The sequence below is a fragment of the Oncorhynchus gorbuscha genome, linkage group LG15 (assembly GCF_021184085.1).
Source record: "Oncorhynchus gorbuscha isolate QuinsamMale2020 ecotype Even-year linkage group LG15, OgorEven_v1.0, whole genome shotgun sequence".
Lineage (NCBI taxonomy): Eukaryota > Metazoa > Chordata > Actinopteri > Salmoniformes > Salmonidae > Oncorhynchus > Oncorhynchus gorbuscha.
Window position 1 is genome coordinate 25,686,268 of NC_060187.1, and position 22,126 is coordinate 25,708,393.

A 22,126-nucleotide genomic window follows, 5' to 3' on the forward strand; every position below is an offset into this window, starting at 1 on the left:
CCCAATTCCAGCCGCACAAAGCCCAGTCTGTGGTTTTCTGACGGGAGTATCTGTCCTTGGCCACTTCCTGTTCTGAGCCTGGGGGGAACCAATAGTTTTGCAGAACGTTCCTTTTCCCAGCACCAGAAGCAACGTTCTGGTCTTCATATTTAGGAACAGCATACTAAGTTGCTGCTCTGTACAACTTCAACCCACTAACTTCACTTTACATGAACATACATTTGGAGTTAAATAAAAGCAAGAGGGAGTGACAGAGCATGATGATAGTGAGAACATTTCTGATCCAATCTTCAAAATAAAACATTAATGAAAAGTAAAAACATTAATGAAAGCCTTGAAGCACAGTAATATTTCTCTCCCATAGGTTTTACCACTGTGAACCTGTGAGATAAGTTAATATTTCTGACTGGTCGGGTTCCGGTGGCAGGGGAGCGGTGGGGTTGTAGGAGGGTGGGGTTAGGTCTGGGGGGGGGGGGCTGATGATGGTAGGCAAAGGGGGTGGCTGGGGGAGGCTGACGACTTCCAGTACTGGGGAGTGGTTGGGACTGGTGGGACATATAGGAGAGGTCTCACTGTTTTCCTGGCAGGTGGGATGAGGTGAAGCTGGGAAGAGGTGGATGGGAGGTTAAACTGTTTGGGGATGTGGGATTGAGGGTTCCTGTGGTGTTTCACAGCCATTTTTGTTTTACACACATTGTAATGTCCAAACCTTAAACAACTTACCAAATTGTACCATTGTGTATTCTACTGCTAATTCCCATGATTGGTCTAAATATATATTTTTTACATGAATACTTATGCAGTGCTTTGACCAGCTGTGTGTGTGTGTGTGTGTGTGTGTGTGTGTGTGTGTGTGTGTGTGTGTGTGTGTGTGTGTGTGTGTGTGTGTGTGTGTGTGTGTGTGTGTGTGTGTGTGTGTGTGTGTGTGTGAGGGAGGGTCAGTCAGACTTCTCAGTCACATCAGCCTATTCATCAGTAGGAATAATCCACCAGCCTACACACACACTGCCACGTTTCACCTCCCTTTAATTATCCAGATGTGTCACTTCAACAAAGAGTCCATTGAAGGGGAATACGTCCATATTTTATACAAGGAGAGCAGACTCTTCTATGGTAGAAAAATATACAAGGAAAACTTTAGTTTATGAGTCTTTCCTTTTGACAGTTACATAATGTACAGTGGGGCAAAAAAGTATTTAGTCAGCCACCAATTGTGCAAGTTCTCCCACTTTTAAAGATGAGAGAGGCCTGTAATTTTCATCATAGGTACACTTCAACTATGACAGACAAAACGAGGGGAAAAAATCCAGAAAATCACATTGTAGGATTCTTAATGAATTTATTTGCAAATTATGGAGGAAAATAAGTATTTGATCACCTACAAACAATCAAGATTTCTTGCTCTCACAGACCTCTAACTTCTTCTTTAAGAGGCCCCTCTGTCCTCCACTCATAACCTGTATTAATGGCACCTGTTTGAACTTGTTATCAGCCTAAAAGACACCTGTCCACAACCTCAAACAGTCACACTCCAAACTCCACTATGGCCAAGACCAAAGAGCTTGGAGATTGGGAGAATGTCATATGGTCAGATGAAACGAAAGTATAACTTTTTGGTAAAAACTCAACTCGTCGTGTTTGGAGGACAAAGAATGCTGAGTTGCATCCAAAGAACACCATACCTACTGTGAAGCATGGGGGTGGAAACATCATGCTTTGGGGCTGTTTTTCTGCAAAGGGACCAGGACGACTGATCCGTGTAAAGGAAAGAATGAATGGGGCCATGTATCGTGAGATTTTGAGTGAAAACCTCCTTCCATCAGCAAGGGCATTGAAGATGAAACATGGCTGGGTCTTTCAGCATGACAATGATCCCAAACACACCGCCCGGGCAACGAAGGAGTGGCTTCGTAAGAAGCATTTCAAGGTCCTGGAGTGGCCTAGCCAGTCTCCAGATCTCAACCCCATAGAAAATCTTTGGAGGGAGTTGAAAGTCCGTGTTGCCCAGCAACAGTCCCAAAACATCACTGCTCTAGAGGAGATCTGCATGGAGGAATGGGCCAAAATATCAGCAACAGTGTGTAAAAACCTTGTGATGACTTACAGAAAACATTTGACCTCTGTCATTGCCAACAAAGGGTATATAACAAAGTATTGAGATAAACTTTTGTTATTGACCAAATACTTATTTTCCACCATACTTTGCAAATAAATTCATTAAAAATCCTACAATGTTATTTTCTAGATTTTTTTTCTCATTTTGTCTGTCATAGTTGAAGTGTACCTATGATGAAAATTACAGGCCTCTCTCATATTTTTAAGTGGAAGAACTTGCACAACTGGTGGCTGACTAAATACTTTTTTGCCCCACTGTATTACTCTGGGAGCACAAGACAGGGCACTGTGTGCAGATAGAACTATACTGAACATAAATATAAATGCAACATGTAAAGTGTTGGTTCAATATTTCATGAGCTGAAATAAAATATCCCAGAAATGTTTCATATGCACATAAAGCTTATTTCCCTCAAATGTTGTTTATGAAAGTGTTTATATCCCTGTTAGTGAGCATTTCTACGTTGCCAAGATAATCCATCCACTTGACAGGTGTGATTTACCAAGAAGCTGATTTAGACCTCATGCAGCTTGTGCTGGGGACAATAAAAGGCCACTCTAAAATGTGCAGTTTGTCACACAACACAATGGCACAGATGTCTCAAGTTTTGAAGGAGTGTGCAATTGGCATGCTGAGTGCAGGAATGTCCACCAGAGCTGGTGACAGAGAATTGAGTGTTAATTTCTCTACCATAAGCCGCCTCCAAATTTGTTTTAGAGAATTTGGCCTTACAACCACAGACCACCTGTAACCATGCAAGCCCAGGACCTGCACATCCGGCCTCTTCCAACTGCGGGATTGTCTGAGACCAGCATCCTGGACAGCTGATGAAACTGAGTATTTCTGTCTGCAATTAAGCCATTTTGTGGGGGAAAACTATTTCTGATTGGCTGGGCCTGGCTCCCCAGTATGTGGGCCCTATGCCTTCCCAGGCCCAACCATGGCTGTGCTCCTGTCTAGTCAAGTGAAATCCATAGATTAGGACCTAATAAATGTACTTCAATTGAGTCATTTCCTTATGAACTGTAACACAATAAAATCATAAAAAATGTGCATGTAGTTTTGACATTTTTTCAAAATAGTTCTTTATTTTTTTGTGTGTTCTTTTTTTCTCTTCAACGGTTAAACCATTTTAGACAATTATTATATCTGTACTTATTCTTTAGGATCCCGTTTGGGTTTTATTTGGCAGTGGTCTCTCAATTTTTTTCCATCTCTCTCTCTGTCTCACTCTTTCTCTCTGATAACCCCATCAGTGATTTGACCTCCACACCTCAGACTCTCGAGGTATCAGATATGGCCCTTAAGTGCTTTGTTTGACTTCTCTCCGACCGGTTCAAGCCTGATTGTTTTCCTTTGTGGCCTCCATGAAAGCATTGAGAAGGCTTTGCTGTCTGACATTCGTTTGTTATTCTAAAGATGACTTTGATCTGAGTTTTCTGTTGACTGTTTGACTTTGTCAGACAGACATGCTCTGAGACTCCCAGCTTCACCTTAATGCATATATGATAGGTTGGACCATAAGGTTGAATTCCCCTTCAGGATTTGTTACAGAAATAGGATCAAGCATTTAGTTTGCCCCTGTCTCATGATGTCAGTTTATTTGACAGCAGTAATGAGGGACAGACAGCAGTGGACCAAAGCACAACCGTTCACTTGCTTTGTTAAATATCAATCCCCAGCCTCTAACCTTATACCCTATCCTCTACCCGTGACTTCTATTCCCTGCATGCTCCAGTTTAGTGCACACTGTCAAGCCCATTGCATGTATCAGAAGTCAACTGTATAACTTAGGTTGCATATGTGCACACTAGGCACAGTATGGTACATTCAACTCCAACCAGAGCCCAGTGAGTAATATAGGCTTTGAGACCTGGTTTTGGTGAGGCCCTACTTAGTAAGTCTAGGTCGATTCCTGCAGGAACTATAGGAGTGTATGAAACCCATTCCTGGGTCAAATTAGCCCTATAGTTGGCCCCAGCAGCCCCATAGAGCAGGCTGTGTACTAACACACGACAGTAGACCCCTAGCAGCAAGCCCACTTGAGCAGGCTGTGTGAGGAGGAATGTGAGGGACAGTGTCTGGCAAGACACAGGTCCTGTCTGTCCACTCTGCTCCACTTCGGCCCCTCACCTTAGGCCTAGGAGGGCCCCTAACTCCCCCTGTGCCTCCTCATGTACGTCTGTCCAGCTACCTCCGCCTCTCTTCCTGTTCCTCCCCTGTCTCCCTCTACTCCCCTGAATTTACCTCCAGATCAGAAGATCCAACAAATCTCTCTGCTGTCTATAGGGCCTCTAGTATAGCTGCAGAATGATAGAGTTAGTTGGACCCTGAAGAGCTGGGGGGTGAATAGTCTGATCAAGATGCTCTCCACCTCATTTTAGTCAGGAAGTATTTTAAATAGTGAGGTGAGTGGTTGGGCTTATGCACCTGTGCTCTCATTTTGTCTTCTCTCCCCTCTCCCTGTCTACCTCCCTCTCTCTCCAGGCCTGACAGCCTGTCAGTGAGAGGTGAGTGAAACTGAACAGTAGCTCAACCATTGGACTGTAGAAACACTACTCTCAATAGTTTGCTGCATCAGAATAAAACATTGTCAAGAGGAGTTACTCACTGATTATGCCATGCCATTTAGCAGACGCTTTTATCCAAAGCGACTTATAGTCATGTGTGCATACATTCTACGTATGGGTGGTCCCGGGGATCGAACCCACTACCCTGGCGTTACAAGCGCCATGCTCTACCAACTGAGCTACAGAAGGACCACTGATCATTACTGAAAGCTTGATCTCAGCTCCTAACATGTCAGCAAACTTTTACAGACATTGCAAAAACATTTACATTTGGACTTGATAACTTATCGTAACTTTTCACATGAAAAAGGAATTTGAGTTTAAAACGATACTGGTGAGTGGATAAGTGTTCCATGCTGCTATGAAATGAGAATGAGCAGAAGTTTTCCATAATGGTGAATGTGAGACAGCCCATAACCCTGTGTCCTGTGTGTCAGAGCCTGCTCTGATGTTACCATAGCAAAGCCTTGTTATGAGACAACAGCGCTACGCTCCATGCAGATACCTACCTGGATGGAGAATACAGCTCTTACTAAGTAAAAGTACTTTTGAAGTACAATTTAATTTGTTTTTCTGCCTATCTGTACTTTACTATTTGTATTTTTGACAACTTTTACTCTACTCCATTCCTAAAGAAAATATGTACTTTTTACTCACATCCATTTTCCCTGACACCCAAAAGTACTTTTGGAATGGTCAAGTAGAACAGCAATCTGGTCAAATTCACACACACATCAATATAACGTGTTGTCATTACTGCTGCCTCTGAATTGATGGACTTACTAAACACAAATAATGTGTCTGTAAATTATGGCTGAGTGTTGGTGTGCCCTTGGTAGTCGATACATTTTTTTAAACAATTCAATCGTGCCATCTGGTTGGCTTTATTTAAGGAATTTGAAGTATGACAGTTGAGTACTTTTTCCACCACTGTACTTACACTACCGGTCAAAAGTTTTAGAACACCTACTCATTCGAGGATTTTCTTTATTTTTACTATTATTCTACATTGTAGAATAATAGTGAAGGCATCAAAACTATGAAATAACACATGGAATCATGTAGTAACAAGACGTGTTACACAAATCAAAATATATTTGAGATTCTTCAAAGTAGCCACCCTTTGACTTGATGACAGCTTTGCACACTCTTGGTATTCTCTCAACCAGTTCGTGAGTGGGGGGAGTCACCTGGAATGCATTTCAATTAAGAGGTGTGCCTTAAGTTAATTTGTGGAATTTCTTTCCTTAATTCGTTTGAGCCAATCAATTGTGTTGTTGTAAGGTATGGGTGGTATACAGAAGATATCCCTATTTGGTAAAATACCAAGTCCATATTATGGCAAGAACAGATCAAATAAGCAAAGAGAAACTACAGTCCATCATTAATTTAAGACATGAAGGGTCAGTCAATACGGAAGATTTCAAGAACTTTGAATGTTTCTTCTTGTGCAATCACAAAAACCATCAAGCTCTATGATGAAACTGGCTCTCATAAGGACTGCCACAGGAATGGAAGACCCAGAGTTACCTCTACTGTACAGGATAAGTTCATTCGAGTTAGCAGCCTCAGAAATTGCAGCCCAAATAAATGCTTCACCGAGTTCAAGAAACAGACACATCTCAACATCAACTGTTCGGGGGAGACTGTGTCAATCAGGCCGTCATGGTCTAAATGCTGAAAAGAAATCACTACTAAAGGGCACCAATAATAAGAAGAGACTTGATTGTGCCAAGAAACTCAAGCAATGGACATTAGACCGGTGAAAATGTGTCCTTTTGGTACCAACCGAAAGACACAGTGTTGGTGAACGGATGATCTCTGAATGTGTATTTCCCACTGTAAAGCATGGAGAAGGAGGTGTGATGGTGTGGGGGTTCTTTGCTGGTAACACTGTCAGTGCTTTATTTATAATTCAAGGCCCACTTAACCAGTATGGCTACCACAGCATTCTGCAGCGATACGCCATCCCATCTGGTTTGGGCTTAGTCCCACTATCATTTGTTTTTCAACAGGACAATGACCCAACACACCTCCAGACAGTGTAAGGGCTATTTTACCAAGAAGGAGAGTGATGGAGTGCTATATCAGATGACCTGGCCTCCACAATGCGCTGACCTCAACCAAATTGAGATGGTTTGTGATGAGTTGGACCGCAGAGTGAAGGAAAAGCAGCCAGCAAGTGCTCAGCATATGTGAGAACTCCTTCAAGACTGTTGGAAAAGCATTCCAGGTGAAGCTGGTTGAGAGAATGCCAAGTGTGCAAAGCTGTCATCAAGGCAAAGGGTGGCTACTTTGAAGAATCTCAAATATAAAATATATTTAGATTTGTTTAACACTTCTTGTTACTACATGATTCCATGTGTGTTATTTCATAGTTTTGATGTCTTCACTATTATTCTACAATGTAAAAAATAAAGAAAAACCCTTGAATATGTAGGTGTTCTTAACCTCTGTGCTCTGTGCAGGCCAGTCAAATTCTTCCATACTGATCTCAACTATCCATTTCTGTATGGACCTCACTTTGTGTACGGGGGCATTGTCATGCTGAAATAGGAAAGAGCTTTCCCCAAACTGTTGCCACAAAGTTGGAAGCACAGAATCGTCTAGAATGTCATTGTATGCTGTAGCGCTAAGATTTATTTTCAATGGAACTAAGAGGCCATGAAGAACAGCCCCAGACCATTATTCCCCCTCTACCAAATTTTACAGTTGGCACTATGCATTCGGGCAGGTAGCGTTCTCCTGGCATCCACCAAACCCAGATTTGTCCGTCGGACTGCCAGATGGTGAGGCGTGATTCACCACTCCAGAGAGAACGTGTTTCCACTGCTCCAGAGTCCAATGGCGGCAAGCTTTACACCACACCAGCCAACGCTTGGCATTGCACATTTTATCCTAGACGTGTGCACGGCTGCTCGGCCATGGAAACCCATTTCATGAAGCTCCTGACGAACAGTTCTTGTGCTGACGTTGCTTCCAGAGGCAGTTTGGAACTCAGTAGTGAGTGTCGCATCCGATGACAGACCATTTTTACGTGCTACGCGCTTCAGCACTTGTCGGTCTCGTTCAGTGAGCTTGTGTGGCCTACCACTTTTCGGCCAATCCGATATTGCTGCTAGATGTTTCCACTTCACAATAGCAGCACTTAGAGTTGACCGGGGAAGCTCTAGCAGGGCAGAAATTTGACCAACTGACTTGTTGGAAAGGTGGAATCTTATGACAGTGCGGTGTTGAAAGTCACAGAACATGGCCTTGGTAAATGGAAAATCTGTTGTTTTTTTTTAATGCTAACTCCATGTCCACTTTTATACATGAGAGCTGTTCTCTCTGGCAACATGGTAAAGACCTCTCTGACTCTCGCTCCCCAACACATGACACAAGCCACCAGCTGTTTGTGTTTCATTAACTGTTTACGCCCAGCATTAACACCTATATATTTACCCTTATAAGGAGGCCAGTGTCTTAGTGTGATATGGCTGTAATCTGATATAACAGGAAATGGAGCACTTCTGAAGGAGAAACTAACTAGATGTTTTTGTTGATGATGGTGAATGCACAATGAGGCCATTCAGAGGTCGATGGGTGTTGATGAAGGGGAGCTGTTGAGAGTTTGTACAGTTTTACATCTGTTTTGTTCTGTGATTAGCTGATTACAATAACACAATTACAGTGATGTTATTGTATTTGTGAAAGTAAGGATGGCTTAGAAATTGTATGCCGAATGTCTGACGACTTGCATGAAAGCAGGATTCCTTATATTCTGGAATTTAAGATATCATAAATGTCTATTGATTTATAGGAACTGTATATAGATAAAGAAGTCGTTCTGTAAAGTCGGGTGTCATCAGAGTTCCATCTTGGCAGTGGTATTGGGCAGCAGATCTGAATATATATCCCACAGCCAGAATACAACTCTGTTATATTGTATGAAACTCCAGGTTTTAACACTGATATATGGCAATGGCCTGGTTATTGTGAGGTTCCTAGGTGGTGTGAGTGTGCAAGTGTGGTCTCTGGGTGTAGAGCTATGTGAGTGTGTGGAGGATGGTTAGTATGTGTAAATGTTTACTGCAGAGGGCACAGCAAGGTTTAGTGTGTGTGTGTGTGGGGTGGGTGGGTGTGTGGTCATGTTTAACTATACTTGTGGAGACCAGAAGTCCCAACAAGTATAGTAAACAAACAAAATATTTTAAGAACTGGGGACATTTTGTTAGTCTCCACAAGGTATAATGCTATTTCTAGAGGGTTTAAGGTTCTGGTTAGAATTTGTGTTAGGGGTAGGAGTTAGATTTAGGGTAAGGTTTAGGGTAAGGTTTGGAGTAAGGGAAGTAGTGAAAATTGGATTTTGAATGAGACTGAATTGAGTGTCCCCACAAGGTAAGTTATACAAGACTGTGTGTGTGTGCCTGTGCATGTGTGCGTATGTGTGTGTGTGTGTGTGTGGTTGTGAGGAGTGCTGTGCTGCTTGACCCTGACATGTTGATCTATCAGCCACTCCTACGCAGCCTCGCACTGCCAAGAGAAAGTTGTTTCGCCAGGGATGAACAGCCGGAAATGTCCCACACACAAACACACACACACGTGCCCTTTTGGCCTAGGATGACGACCAGGGAACCTCCCCTTTGGCTTTCTGATCTCTCCAGCTTAACTATACAGTCCATAGTACACTCTTCACCCCTCTGCCTTTCTCTTCAAAACCACACTGCCACTTTACCTAAGGTTCCAAAACCCTATGAATTTACATGGTAGTTGCATAGGTGCAGTGTATTGACATTGCATTTCCACATTGTTACATGGTACTTCCAACTATTGCTGTCCAAAGATTACAATCTTACTAGGGAAATGTTCAATTTTATATTAACAAATATAGAACAACCACTAATGATTCTGCTCCAGTCGTTCTCCTTCTTTAAATAGTGTTTGTTACATAAGAAGCTATTAACACAGTGAGATTGCCACATCCTTAGACTGTTTGTAATTATGTAAAAATCAGTTAGAATGACAGTAAAGCATTTACATGTGCCACCCCAACTCTCTCCCCCCACACCTTTTACTGGATCATTAATAGTGGTAGGTCAGACAACCACATGAGACTAGAGTAAATCACTAAAAGATCACTGTGAGTGGATATCGACATTTCCTCTAAGGTAAGAGAAGATTAGACCATTGGCTGTTTGGGTCTGTTGAAGAGAGGAGGCGTGCTGGACCTCTCTCTGTGTCTCTCTCCCGCTCTCTCTCTGTCCCTCGATCTGTCTCTCTTTCTTTCTGCCTCTATCTCTCGCTCACTCTGTGTCTGTCTGTCTGTCTGTCTGTCTGTCTGTCTGTCTGTCTGTCTGTCTGTCTGTCTGTCTGTCTGTCTGTCTGTCTGTCTGTCTGTCTGTCTGTCTGTCTGTCTGTCTGTCTGTCTGTCTGTCTGTCTGTCTGTCTGTCTGTCTGTCTGTCTGTCCGTCCGTCCGTCCGTCCGTCCGTCCGTCCGTCCGTCCGTCCGTCCGTCCGTCCGTCCGTCCGTCCGTCCGTCCGTCTTTCTCTCTGAAATGCTGCCTTAATTTATTCCTGCCTCCTTCTGTCTGAAGTCCTCTCTAGCACACACACACACGCACGCACGCACGCACGCACACACACACACACACACACACACACACACACACACACACACACACACAGCCAGGGGATGCAGAACTACTAAAGAATGTAACACACAGAGCCAGGGGATGGAGAACTACTAAATAATGTTACACACACAGCCAGGGGATGCAGAACTACTAAAGAATGTTACACACAGAGCCAGGGGATGCAGAACTACTAAAGAATGTTACACACAGAGCCAGGGGATGCAGAACTAATAAATAATGTTACACACACAGCCAGGGGATGCAGAACTACTAAAGAATGTTACACACGCGGCCAGGGGATGCAGAACTACTAAATAATGTTACACACAGAGCCAGGGGATGCAGAACTACTAAATAATGTTACACACAGAGCCAGGGGATGCAGAACTACTAAATAATGTTACACACAGAGCCAGGGGATGCAGAACTACTAAATAATGTTACACACAGAGCCAGGGGATGCAGAACTACTAAATAATGTTACACACACAGCCAGGGGATGCAGAACTACTAAATAGTGTTACACACAGAGCCAGGGGATGCAGAACTACTAAATAATGTTACACACACGGCCAGGGGATGCAGAACTACTAAAGAATGTTACACACACGGCCAGGGGATGCAGAACTACTAAAGAATGTTACACACACGGCCAGGGGATGCAGAACTACTAAATAATGTTACACACAGAGCCAGGGGATGCAGAACTACTAAATAATGTTACACACACAGCCAGGGGATACAGAACTACTAAAGAATGTTACACACAGAGCCAAGGGATGCAGAACTACTAAATAATGTTACACACAGAGCCAGGGGATGCAGAACTACTAAATAATGTTACACACACGGCCAGGGGATGCAGAACTACTAAATAATGTTACACACAGAGCCAGGGGATGCAGAACTACTAAATAATGTTACACACAGAGCCAGGGGATGCAGAACTACTAAATAATGTTACACACACAGCCAGGGGATACAGAACTACTAAAGAATGTTACACACACAGCCAGGGGATGCAGAACTACTAAATAATGTTACACACAGAGCCAGGGGATGCAGAACTACTAAATAATGTTACACACAGAGCCAGGGGATACAGAACTACTAAAGAATGTTACACACAGAGCCAAGGGATGCAGAACTACTAAATAATGTTACACACAGAGCCAGGGGATGCAGAACTACTAAATAATGTTACACACAGAGCCAGGGGATGCATAACTACTAAATAATGTTACACACACAGCCAGGGGATGCAGAACTACTAAATAATGTTACACACACAGCCAGGGGATGGAGAACTACTAAATAATGTTACGCACAGAGCCAGGGGATGCAGAACTACTAAAGAATGTTACACACAGAGCCAGGGGATGCAGAACTACTCAAGAATGTTACACACAGAGCCAGGGGATGCAGAACTACTAAAGAATGTTACACACAGCCAGGGGATGGAGAACTACTAAAGAATGTTACACACAGCCAGGGGATGGAGAACTACTAAAGAATGTTAAAGTATTCACATTTAGATGTATGGATATAGTTTTATGTACAGTTTTATTACTCAGAGCTGGCTACTGTAATGTTAAATTATCCCCGCCATTTTAATATGCTTTCACTCTTCACTCGTGGTAAGATAATGAATGAATGGAAATTCCACTTTCAGACAGCAATTATTGTCTTTATTGAGCAAATGAAAACCATTCCTCCAGTAAAAGCTGCAGCTTTCCGTTGAACCTCTCAGATGATCTGGTTCCCTGGAGGAAAGACATGAAACTGCACCAACTGCCTGAATATACCATATGGATCCAAATACAGACCCAGTTTCATTTCACCACAGTCCAAATACTTAAACTTGTATGACATATTCTGACGGTTGTTTTCTCATTGATTTCAGGTTTGAAGACCCTCTGTGTGTGAAAGTGTGTGTGTGTGTGTGTGTTTGGGATGAAGTGCCTGTGGGGGGGACACTTTCCGCTGATCACCCTGCTCTACCTGTTAGAAGACGCCACCTCACAGGTTAACCCAGGTGAGTGTTGGCATGGGAATGGTATGGAGAACGTTGTGTGTGTGTGTGTGTGTGTGTGTGTGTGTGTGTGTGTGTGTGTGTGTGTGTGTGTGTGTGTGTGTGTGTGTGTGTGTGTGTGTGTGTGTGTGTGTGTGTGTGTGTGTGTGTGTGTGTGTGTGTGTGTGTGTGTGTGTGTGTGTGTGTGTGTGTGTGTGTGTGTGTGTGTTTCTGATAGGTGAGAATTGTCTGTTAATTGAATGATTAGAATATTCCGCCCTGAAACATATAATTGTATGGAATTGATTAGAATGTATAAAATCCTAATCAATAAATGTGTAGTCCTAGTCAGGATTAGGGTAAAACAATATGTCTTTATGGTATTTTAAACACAGACTGTCTGAGCTTAGTGCCGACCTGACTAGAGATTTGGAAGAGAGAGGGGAGTACGTCAAGGACAAGGTCACTATCTCTGTCGGCTGGGTAGTGAGACAGACAGTGTGTGCGTAGCAGGACATGTGTGTGCGTTTGTTTGTGTGTATGTGTGTACGTATGTTTGTGTGTGTGCGTATGTTTGTGTGTGGGCGTGGGAAGTCAGTATAAAATAAATTGTTTTGTATTCTTGACTTTAGAACGTTCCGTGAATAAACCTTTTTGACTATTTAGCTGGGCCTCCATCTGTTTCATTCGACCGGGATCTTACACATTCTGGTTTGCAGACTGAGAGTAATATAATTAAATTGGGTTATGTACCTGAAGAACATAATTCTCTTATCAGTTTCCATTTGGTGGCCTTAACTGCTACTGCTGTCTCTTTGATGTGAGTGGGACTGTTCTGTTGTCCATATATCTCCACTGATCTGTTGTCCATGGGTCTCTCCACTGTTCTGTTGTCCATGGGTCTCCACTGTTCTGTTGTCCATGTATCTCCACTGATCTGTTGTCCATGGGTCTCTCCACTGTTCTGTTGTCCATGGGTCTCCACTGTTCTGTTGTCCATGTATCTCCACTGATCTGTTGTCCATGGGTCTCTCCACTGTTCTGTTGTCCATGGGTCTCCACTGTTCTGTTGTCCATGGATCTCTTCACAGTTCTGTTGTCCATGTATCTCCACTGATCTGTTGTCCATGGGTCTCTCCACTGTTATGTTGTCCATGGATCTCTCCACTGTTCTGTTGTCCATGTATCTCCACTGATCTGTTGTCCATGTATCTCCACTGATCTGTTGTCCATGGATCTCTCCACTGTTCTGTTGTCCATGGATCTCTCCACTGTTCTGTTGTCCATGGGTCTCCACTGTTCTGTTGTCCATGGGTCTCCACTGTTCTGTTGTCCATGGGTCTCTCCACTGTTCTGTTGTCCATGGGTCTCCACTGTTCTGTTGTCCATGGGTCTCCACTGTTCTGTTGTCCATGTATCTCCACTGATCTGTTGTCCATGGATCTCTCCACTGTTCTGTTGTCCATGGGTCTCCACTGTTCTGTTGTCCATGTATCTCCACTGATCTGTTGTCCATGGATCTCTCCACTGTTCTGTTGTCCATGGATCTCTCCACTGTTATGTTGTCCATGGGTCTCCACTGTTCTGTTGTCCATGGGTCTCCACTGTTCTGTTGTCCATGGGTCTCTCCACTGTTATGTTGTCCATGGGTCTCCACTGTTCTGTTGTCCATGTATCTCCACTGATCTGTTGTCCATGGATCTCTCCACTGTTCTGTTGTCCATGGGTCTCCACTGATCTGTTGTCCATGGATCTCTCCACTGTTATGTTGTCCATGGGTCTCCACTGATCTGTTGTCCATGGATCTCTCCACTGTTCTGTTGTCTATGGGTCTCCACGGTTCTGTTGTTCATGGGTCCCTTCACTGTTCTGTTGTCTATGGGTCTCCACTGTTCTGTTGTCCATGGGTTTCTTCACTGTTCTGTTGTCCATGGGTCTCTTCACTGTTCTGTTGTCCATGGGTCTCTCCACTGTTCTGTTGTCCATGGGTCTCTTCACTGTTCTGTTGTCCATGGGTCTCTCCACTGTTCTGTTGTCCTTAGGTCTCTTCACTGTTCTGTTGTCCATGGGTCTTCACTGTTCTGTTGTCCATGGGTCTCTTCACTGTTCTGTTGTCCATGGGTCTCTCCACTGATCTGGTGTCCATGGGTCTCTTCACTGTTCTGTTGTCCATGGGTCTCTTCATTGTTCTGTTGTCCATGGGTCTCTCCACTGTTCTGTTGTCCATGGGTCTCCACTGATCTGTTGTCCATGGGTCTCTTCACTGTTCTGTTGTCCATGGGTCTCCACTGATCTGTTGTCCATGGATCTCTCCACTGTTATGTTGTCCATGGGTCTCCACTGATCTGTTGTCCATGGATCTCTCCACTGTTCTGTTGTCTATGGGTCTCCACGGTTCTGTTGTTCATGGGTCCCTTCACTGTTCTGTTGTCTATGGGTCTCCACTGTTCTGTTGTCCATGGGTTTCTTCACTGTTCTGTTGTCCATGGGTCTCTTCACTGTTCTGTTGTCCATGGGTCTCTCCACTGTTCTGTTGTCCATGGGTCTCTTCACTGTTCTGTTGTCCATGGGTCTCTCCACTGTTCTGTTGTCCTTAGGTCTCTTCACTGTTCTGTTGTCCATGGGTCTTCACTGTTCTGTTGTCCATGGGTCTCTTCACTGTTCTGTTGTCCATGGGTCTCTCCACTGATCTGGTGTCCATGGGTCTCTTCACTGTTCTGTTGTCCATGGGTCTCTCCACTGTTCTGTTGTCCATGGGTCTCTCCACTGTTCTGTTGTCCATGGGTCTCTTCACTGTTCTGTTGTCCATGGGTCTCCACTGTTCTGTTGTCCATGGGTCTCTTCACTGTTCTGTTGTCCATGGGTCTCTTCATTGTTCTGTTGTCCATGGGTCTCTCCACTGTTCTGTTGTCCATGGGTCTCCACTGTTCTGTTGTCCATGGGTCTCTTCACTGTTCTGTTGTCCATGGGTCTCCACTGTTCTGTTGTCCATGGGTCTCTTCACTGTTCTGTTGTCCATGGGTCTCCACTGTTCTGTTGTCCATGGGTCTCCACAGTTCTGTTGTTCATGGGTCTCTTCACTGGTCTGTTGTCCATGGGTCTCCACTGTTCTGTTGTCCATGGGTCTCCACTGTTCTGTTGTCCATGGGTCTCCACTGTTCTGTTGTCCATGGGTCTCCACTGTTCTGTTGTCCATGGGTCTCCACTGTTCTGTTGTCCATGGGTCTCCACTGTTCTGTTGTCCATGGGTCTCTTCACTGTTCTGTTGTCCATGGGTCTCTTCACTGTTCTGTTGTCCATGGGTCTCTTCACTGTTCTGTTGTCCATGGGTCTCTTCATTGTTCTGTTGTCCATGGGTCTCTTCACTGTTCTGTTGTCCATGGGTCTCTCCATTGTTCTGTTCTCCATGGGTCTCTTCACTGTTCTGTTGTCCATGGGTCCCTTCACTGTTCTGTTGTCCATGGGTCTCTTCATTGTTCTGTTGTCCATGGGTCCCTTCACTGTTCTGTTGTCCATGGGTCTCTTCACTGTTCTGTTGTCCATGGGTCTCTTCATTGTTCTGTTGTCCATGGGTCTCCACTGTTCTGTTGTCCATGGGTCTCCACAGTTCTGTTGTCCATGGGTCTCTTCATTGTTCTGTTGTCCATGGGTGTCCACTGTTCTGTTGTCCATGGGTCTCCACTGTTCTGTTGTCCATGGGTCTCTCCACTGTTCTGTTCCCACTCTAGCGGTGGTTCACTGAGGGAAAGTGTGATGTCAATGAGACGACCAATTATATTTTACTAGGAAATCCAGTGGCAACATTTGGTGTGCACCTTGGCAACAGCCATCATCAAGTCCTGAGAAATGCAATGACCTTGGACTGTAGTATGTGTCACAACATCATAGAGCTGCTTTCATTAAATATAAGTTTAGAATTGTATAAAAGAGCAGGGCACAGGGCCAAGCAATAGACCTACGAGTGTGTGTGTGTGTGTGTGTGTACACGAGAGCTTGCGCGTCTGCACGTGCGTGTGTGCTTTGAGGTCTTTTACAGCTGTGGCGTGGCAGTCTATACTCTGAGGGAGATAATTGTACAGTCAGTCCTCCACATTAACATTGCTGTTTAATTACATCCTGCTCACGGCAAACTACAAACACACCAGAACATTTTTCACTAACTCGTCTGGGGCGCCTAAAAGTAAACAAAGGCTATGTTTCATATGCTGTAAACTTGTATTTATCTGTAGCTTGGTGCAGCGAAATGACAATTCGTTTTCGTGGACTTTCATGATCATACATAACAACTTTAACATATTTTTCAGTGGAGTGACACACACACTTGACACGCCCTTCCCTCCATTCATGTGTGTATTTTACAGCCTACAATGTGGCTGATCTTTAAGCCTAGCATGTTGCTATAATGGCAGGCTGAGCGAGAGAGTAGGTTTTAAGAAGAGGGTGTTCTCTCCAAAGGGACAAGGCAGTGGTGGGTGCTGTGGTTGTTTTCAGGCCTCTCTACATCTCGTTATGACAGTTGATAGAGGTCTCTGATCTGGTTTACCAGATATACAGCAGAGTGGATCATCTTGACAGTGTCCAGCTTTCACCTATCTCTATTACTCGATGTATAGTCCAGCGTTATACAGTTTTTCTCTCTTGCTCCATCTCTACTCCAGCCTTATAGTCCCTCTCTATTTCTCCTCCATCTATCTCTACTAAAGCCTTATTCCAGAGTCTCTATATGGCTCCCAGTCTACAGTGAAAATCTTGTCGCCCACTCAGAGTGGAAATAGGAAAGACAGAGATGGTATAACAGCACTGTTCAAGGATTTTAAGAAGTGGAAAGTTGTCATCACCTTGCCTCTCAGTGCTACTAAATGCAGCCATGCAAATTTTCTGCATTCTGGTATTTATTTTTCTTCATCCATGCAACAGAATGGTAGTTAGACACAGTAAGACCTGTGCTGGAGTCAACAAGACTCATAGCAAATTTGTTGAGTGACAAAGGACATAAAGATATAGCTTATTGGACAGACACACAATTCCCTCATCCATTCTCTTGCGTTTAGGAAGTCTTTGTCTAGTCTAGAGGATTTGAAATATGGAAATAATGATGATTTCTCCCTCACTTGTCTTCAAAATGATTGTCCCACAATGGGGCATATTTTGGATTTAGAACATTTTGTTGAATGAATTTAAAGTAACTTTGGCCATGTTCCGATCCATTGGTACTCTGCACTCCACCACTTCTAAGTGATGAACAACAATCCCAGCAAATACACATGGCAAGCCCCTTTCCATGTACATTCCTGCTGTCAGAATGTCTGGAATGCATTAACCACAGACTCCAGTGGGATAGCTGGATCCTCTGCATGCACACACACACACACACACACAATATATATCTTCAACTCCCACCAAGGTCAGGTCATCCAGTTGTTTAAGCCTATCTTGAGCCTCTGTGATATTGCTCTCATATTAATACAATAGAAAGGTTATGAGAGTTTACGCGAGACGGTCACAAACTAAATTCACTATAATATCAGAGCCTGGAGCCTGTGGTTAGACAGCAAACACGATGGAACAAGCCTGCCTTTCACTGGCCAGGGCACATAGAAAAAAAATAAGTGGTGAGAGAGGGAAAGAAGCCACTTGGAGCTGGATCGGTGTGTGTATGCTGTGTGCGTGCATGTGACCTGTAAGAGTGTATTAGCCAATGGTGACGTTACAGGGGTCCTCTCTCTCTCCTCTCCTCTCTCTCTTCTCTCTCTCTCTCTCTCTCTCTCTACCCCCCTCTCTATATATTGAGTGAGGAGAACAAGTATTTGATACACTGCCGATTTTGATTTTGCAAGTTTTAAAAATCATACAATGTGATTTTCTTAATTTTTGTTTTAGATTCTGTCTCTCACAGTTGAAGTGTACCTATGATAAAAAATTACAGACCTCTACATGCTTTGTAAGTAGGAAAACCTGCAAAATCAGCAGGGGATCAAATAGTTGTTCTCCCCACTGATATATATATATATATATGCATGCTTTAGTTTAGGATGGAGTCTGACTTAACCACTGGTAATGACTCTTATTTTCACCAACTATATCCCAGGAAATATCAAACACTTTCTCTGCCTTCTCCTCCTTTGTCTGTGGGCTGAGCATTTGGATCTGTCTGGCTGTAGTTGATGGAACATTATATTTATTATGGATCCGATTACTTATTTTCACCAAGTGAATCGCAGATAATGTTGTTGTTCAGAGTTTCATTCTGTATTTGTGTCCTGCTGTGACAATAATATCATGAGCTTCATTCACGCAATATTAAGTACTTAATAAGACATGTAAATAATTTGATTTTTCAGTTACTCTAGTCTGAAATCAATAAACTATCAATGTCTGCAAATTCAGGACTCGTCTTCCCCCTATTTCTCTCTTTCTTTTTCTGGTTCTCTTTCTCCCTGCCTCTGTTTGCAGTGGACACCTGTATGTGAATGGACTCATGTTTCTCTTCATTCACTCAGACCAGTGGTGAAATACCATGGTCAACTAGCCCAACCTCCACCACTCATTAGGGAAATATTTTCAACACGCAAAAGAGCACCAATCTGTGAAAAATTATCAAATATACTATAATCTGCAGCGTGATTTTATTTGAAACATTATTTTACCAGAGGTGAGTAAACTGCAGTAAAATTGTTATGGATGTTTTTCTCACCCAAACCTGGGGGGGCGAGGATCGAGTATCTGAACTGCCTGGAGGGCCAATTAAATGTTTCCAAATACAATTGCAGATGTTATCACATTTGATTGCAATTATATTACCAAGATTACCACTAATAGACTGGAAATATGAGAAGTGTGTGATGATTATGGCTGATGTCTGTTGGGGCATGAGGGAGGGGAGGGATGGAGGAGGTCAGGGGAAGATAAAGGAAGGGGGAGGATGGAAGGGAGGATGAGGGATCTGCAGAGGAGAAAAAAGGCAGTCTCACATCAGGAATAATTTTTTGTTTTGGGACTGATCTCTTTCTGAATTGAATCTCACCATCACTGCCAGGACGAACTCTGCAAGGTTTCCCCATCTTGACTTTTAAGGAAATATTTGTAAGAGAGAGAGAGGACAGAAAGGAAGGATAAAAAAGCGAGGGAGGACAGAAAGGGCCTTGAGCGTTGTGTGTTCTGTGTGCTGTTTCTGGCAGTTTCACAAAGACTTTCCTGTGTCTCAGACAGAGCTGAGCTGAGGGGCCATGCTGAAGGGAGAGTCCCCCTGGCCTGCACCACCTCCTCTACTCCCTGTGACCATCCATCATACTGTACACTACAGAAACACTCTATCTCTCTCACCAAGTGTCCCCTTGCATTTCCTCTGCCTCTCCTACTGACCAGTCAACCCTGTGCGCACACACTGTACACTCACACTGTACACTCACACACTCACACTGTACACTCACACACTCACACTGTACACTCACACTGTACACTCACACACTCACACTGTACACTCACACACTCACACTGTACACTCACACTGTACACCTACACACTCACACTGTACACTCACACTGTACACCCACACACTCACACTGTACACTCACACTGTACACCCACACACTCACACTGTACACGTACACACTCACACTGTACACTCACACTGTACACCCACACACTCACACTGTACACCCACACACTCACACTCAAACAGGACATCTATACAGTTTGCTGAAATGTTCTGCATAATCATCTAAGACATTGGTTGGGTTGTATTCAAGTTAATTGTTAAAATCAGTTTTCTACTGAGTAGAGAAGACAGTTGAAGCAGTGATTATAAACCATAAACCTCAATAAATACTCAATATACACTCAGCCCTGCTGGAATTATATTGATGGAAAATCACATTTTATTTTTACTCTTAGAAACAGCAACAAAAGTAAAGGATATTCGATTTCAGGCTTGTAAAAGTGAATAGATACCATCTACACTGAGTATACAAAACATTAAGAACCCCTGATCTTTTCATGACAGACTGACCAGGTGAAAGCTATGATCCCTTACTGATGCCACTTGTTAAATCCACTTGAATCAGTGTATATGAAGGAGAGGAGATTATAAAACCTTCAGACAATTGAGACACAGACTGTGTATGTGTGCCATTCAGACGGTGAATAGGCAAGACAAAACATAAACGTTTTTTTATTGTAGAAGAAAGTAGTAGGCGGGTGTATGTCTGTGATTAGACAGATAAGCCTTGTCAATAAAGACTATGGGTTTGTCTGTGAGCTCAGCACTCCCACCAGTAACACAGAACCCAAACCGGCAGCGCCCGTGCGCCATCGTGCATATATGTATTTTGTCCCCCCCACACCAAACGCGATCACGACACGCAGGTTAAAATATCAAAACAAACTCTTAACCAATTACATTAATTTGGGGACAGGTCGAAAAGCATTAAGCATTTATTGCAATTTAGCTAGCTAATTTGTCCTGGGCTATAAACATTGAGTTGTTATTTTACCTGAAATACACAAGGTCCTCTACTCCGACAATTCATCCACACATCAAATGGTCATCTGAATCATTTCATTAAATGTAAATTTCTAGTTGTCGGAACTAGAAGCACAAGCATTTCGCTACACTCACACTAACATCTGCTAACCATGTGTATGTGACAAATACAATTTGATTTGATTTAGTCATCTCTCCTCCTAGGCTTTTTCTTCTTTTGACATTATATTGCGATTAGCAACATTCATAAATGAGGTGCATTACCGCCATGACCTCGTTCGTCTTTCAGTCACCCACGTGGGTATAACCAATGAGGAGATGGGAGAGGCAGGACTTGCAGCGCGATCTGCGTCACAAATAAAACTGACTTCTATTTTAGCCCTTGGCAACGCAGACAGTGTGGGTGCAATAATTGAATAATATAGATTTCTACATGTATTTTGCAACGCTCGCGCACGCAATGCGAGCAGTGTAGTCAGCCTGTAAAAGTTACTACCACACAACTTGGTGTAGCGGAGGTGGTCCAGACCTGAATATTTCTTGAGCTATTGCCTATATTAGGGATCCCAACAATTTGGTTGTGTGTGGTTTTATTTGTCTCCCCAAATAACGTTTTTTTGGGGGGGTTACATTTTCATTGTTGGACATAAACTGTAAAAACAGGAAATGAGCTCCAAGTGATTTTCATTTGGGGAATCTGTTCCCAAGTATTTCCATGCATAATAGAGACGTGATCATATACAAATGTAAGCAAGGATTGAAATTAATATGTTTTAATCAAATATTATATCTGTTTGGGCTTCTTGTGGTCAATTTGCAGTCAACAAATTATTTGTAATTATGTTCTGGCACCCCGACCAAAGAAATTGACCCGCAGCTGAATATAGTAGATGATTCCTGGCTTACAGATGAAGTCGGAAGTTTACATACACTTAGGTTGGAGTCATTGAAATTCATTTTTCAACCACTCCACAAGTTTCTTGTTAACAATCTATAGTTTTGGCAAGTAGGTTAGGACATATACTTTGTGCATGACACAAGTCATTTTTCCAACAATTGTTTACAGACAAATTATTTTGCGTATAATTCACTTGATCACAATTCCAGTGGGTCAGAGGTTTACATACAATAAGTTGACTGTGCCTTGCCTTTAAACAGCTTGGAAAATTCCAGAAAACAATGACATGGCTTTATAAGCTTCTGATTGACATCATTTGAGTCAATTGGAGGTGTACCTGTGGATGTATTTCAAGGCCTACCTTCAAACTCAGTGCATCTTTGCTTGACATCATGGAAAAATCAAAAGAAATCAGCCAAGACCTCAGAAAAAAA

General features: G+C 43.2%; 1 protein-coding gene across 4 annotated transcripts in view; it reads left to right on the plus strand.

Moving 5' to 3' along the window:
• The window catches only part of LOC123996800 (discoidin domain-containing receptor 2-like), a 59,350-nt gene that overhangs the window by 19,183 nt on the left and 18,041 nt on the right, over positions 1–22,126 (plus strand). For all 4 annotated transcript variants that reach the window (XM_046300504.1, XM_046300507.1, XM_046300505.1 and 1 more), the window contains exon 2: positions 12,205–12,336. In XM_046300504.1, coding sequence (XP_046156460.1) covers positions 12,255–12,336 — 82 coding nt within the window. In that variant the 5' untranslated portion in view covers positions 12,205–12,254. The remainder of the gene's footprint in view (positions 1–12,204; positions 12,337–22,126) is intronic.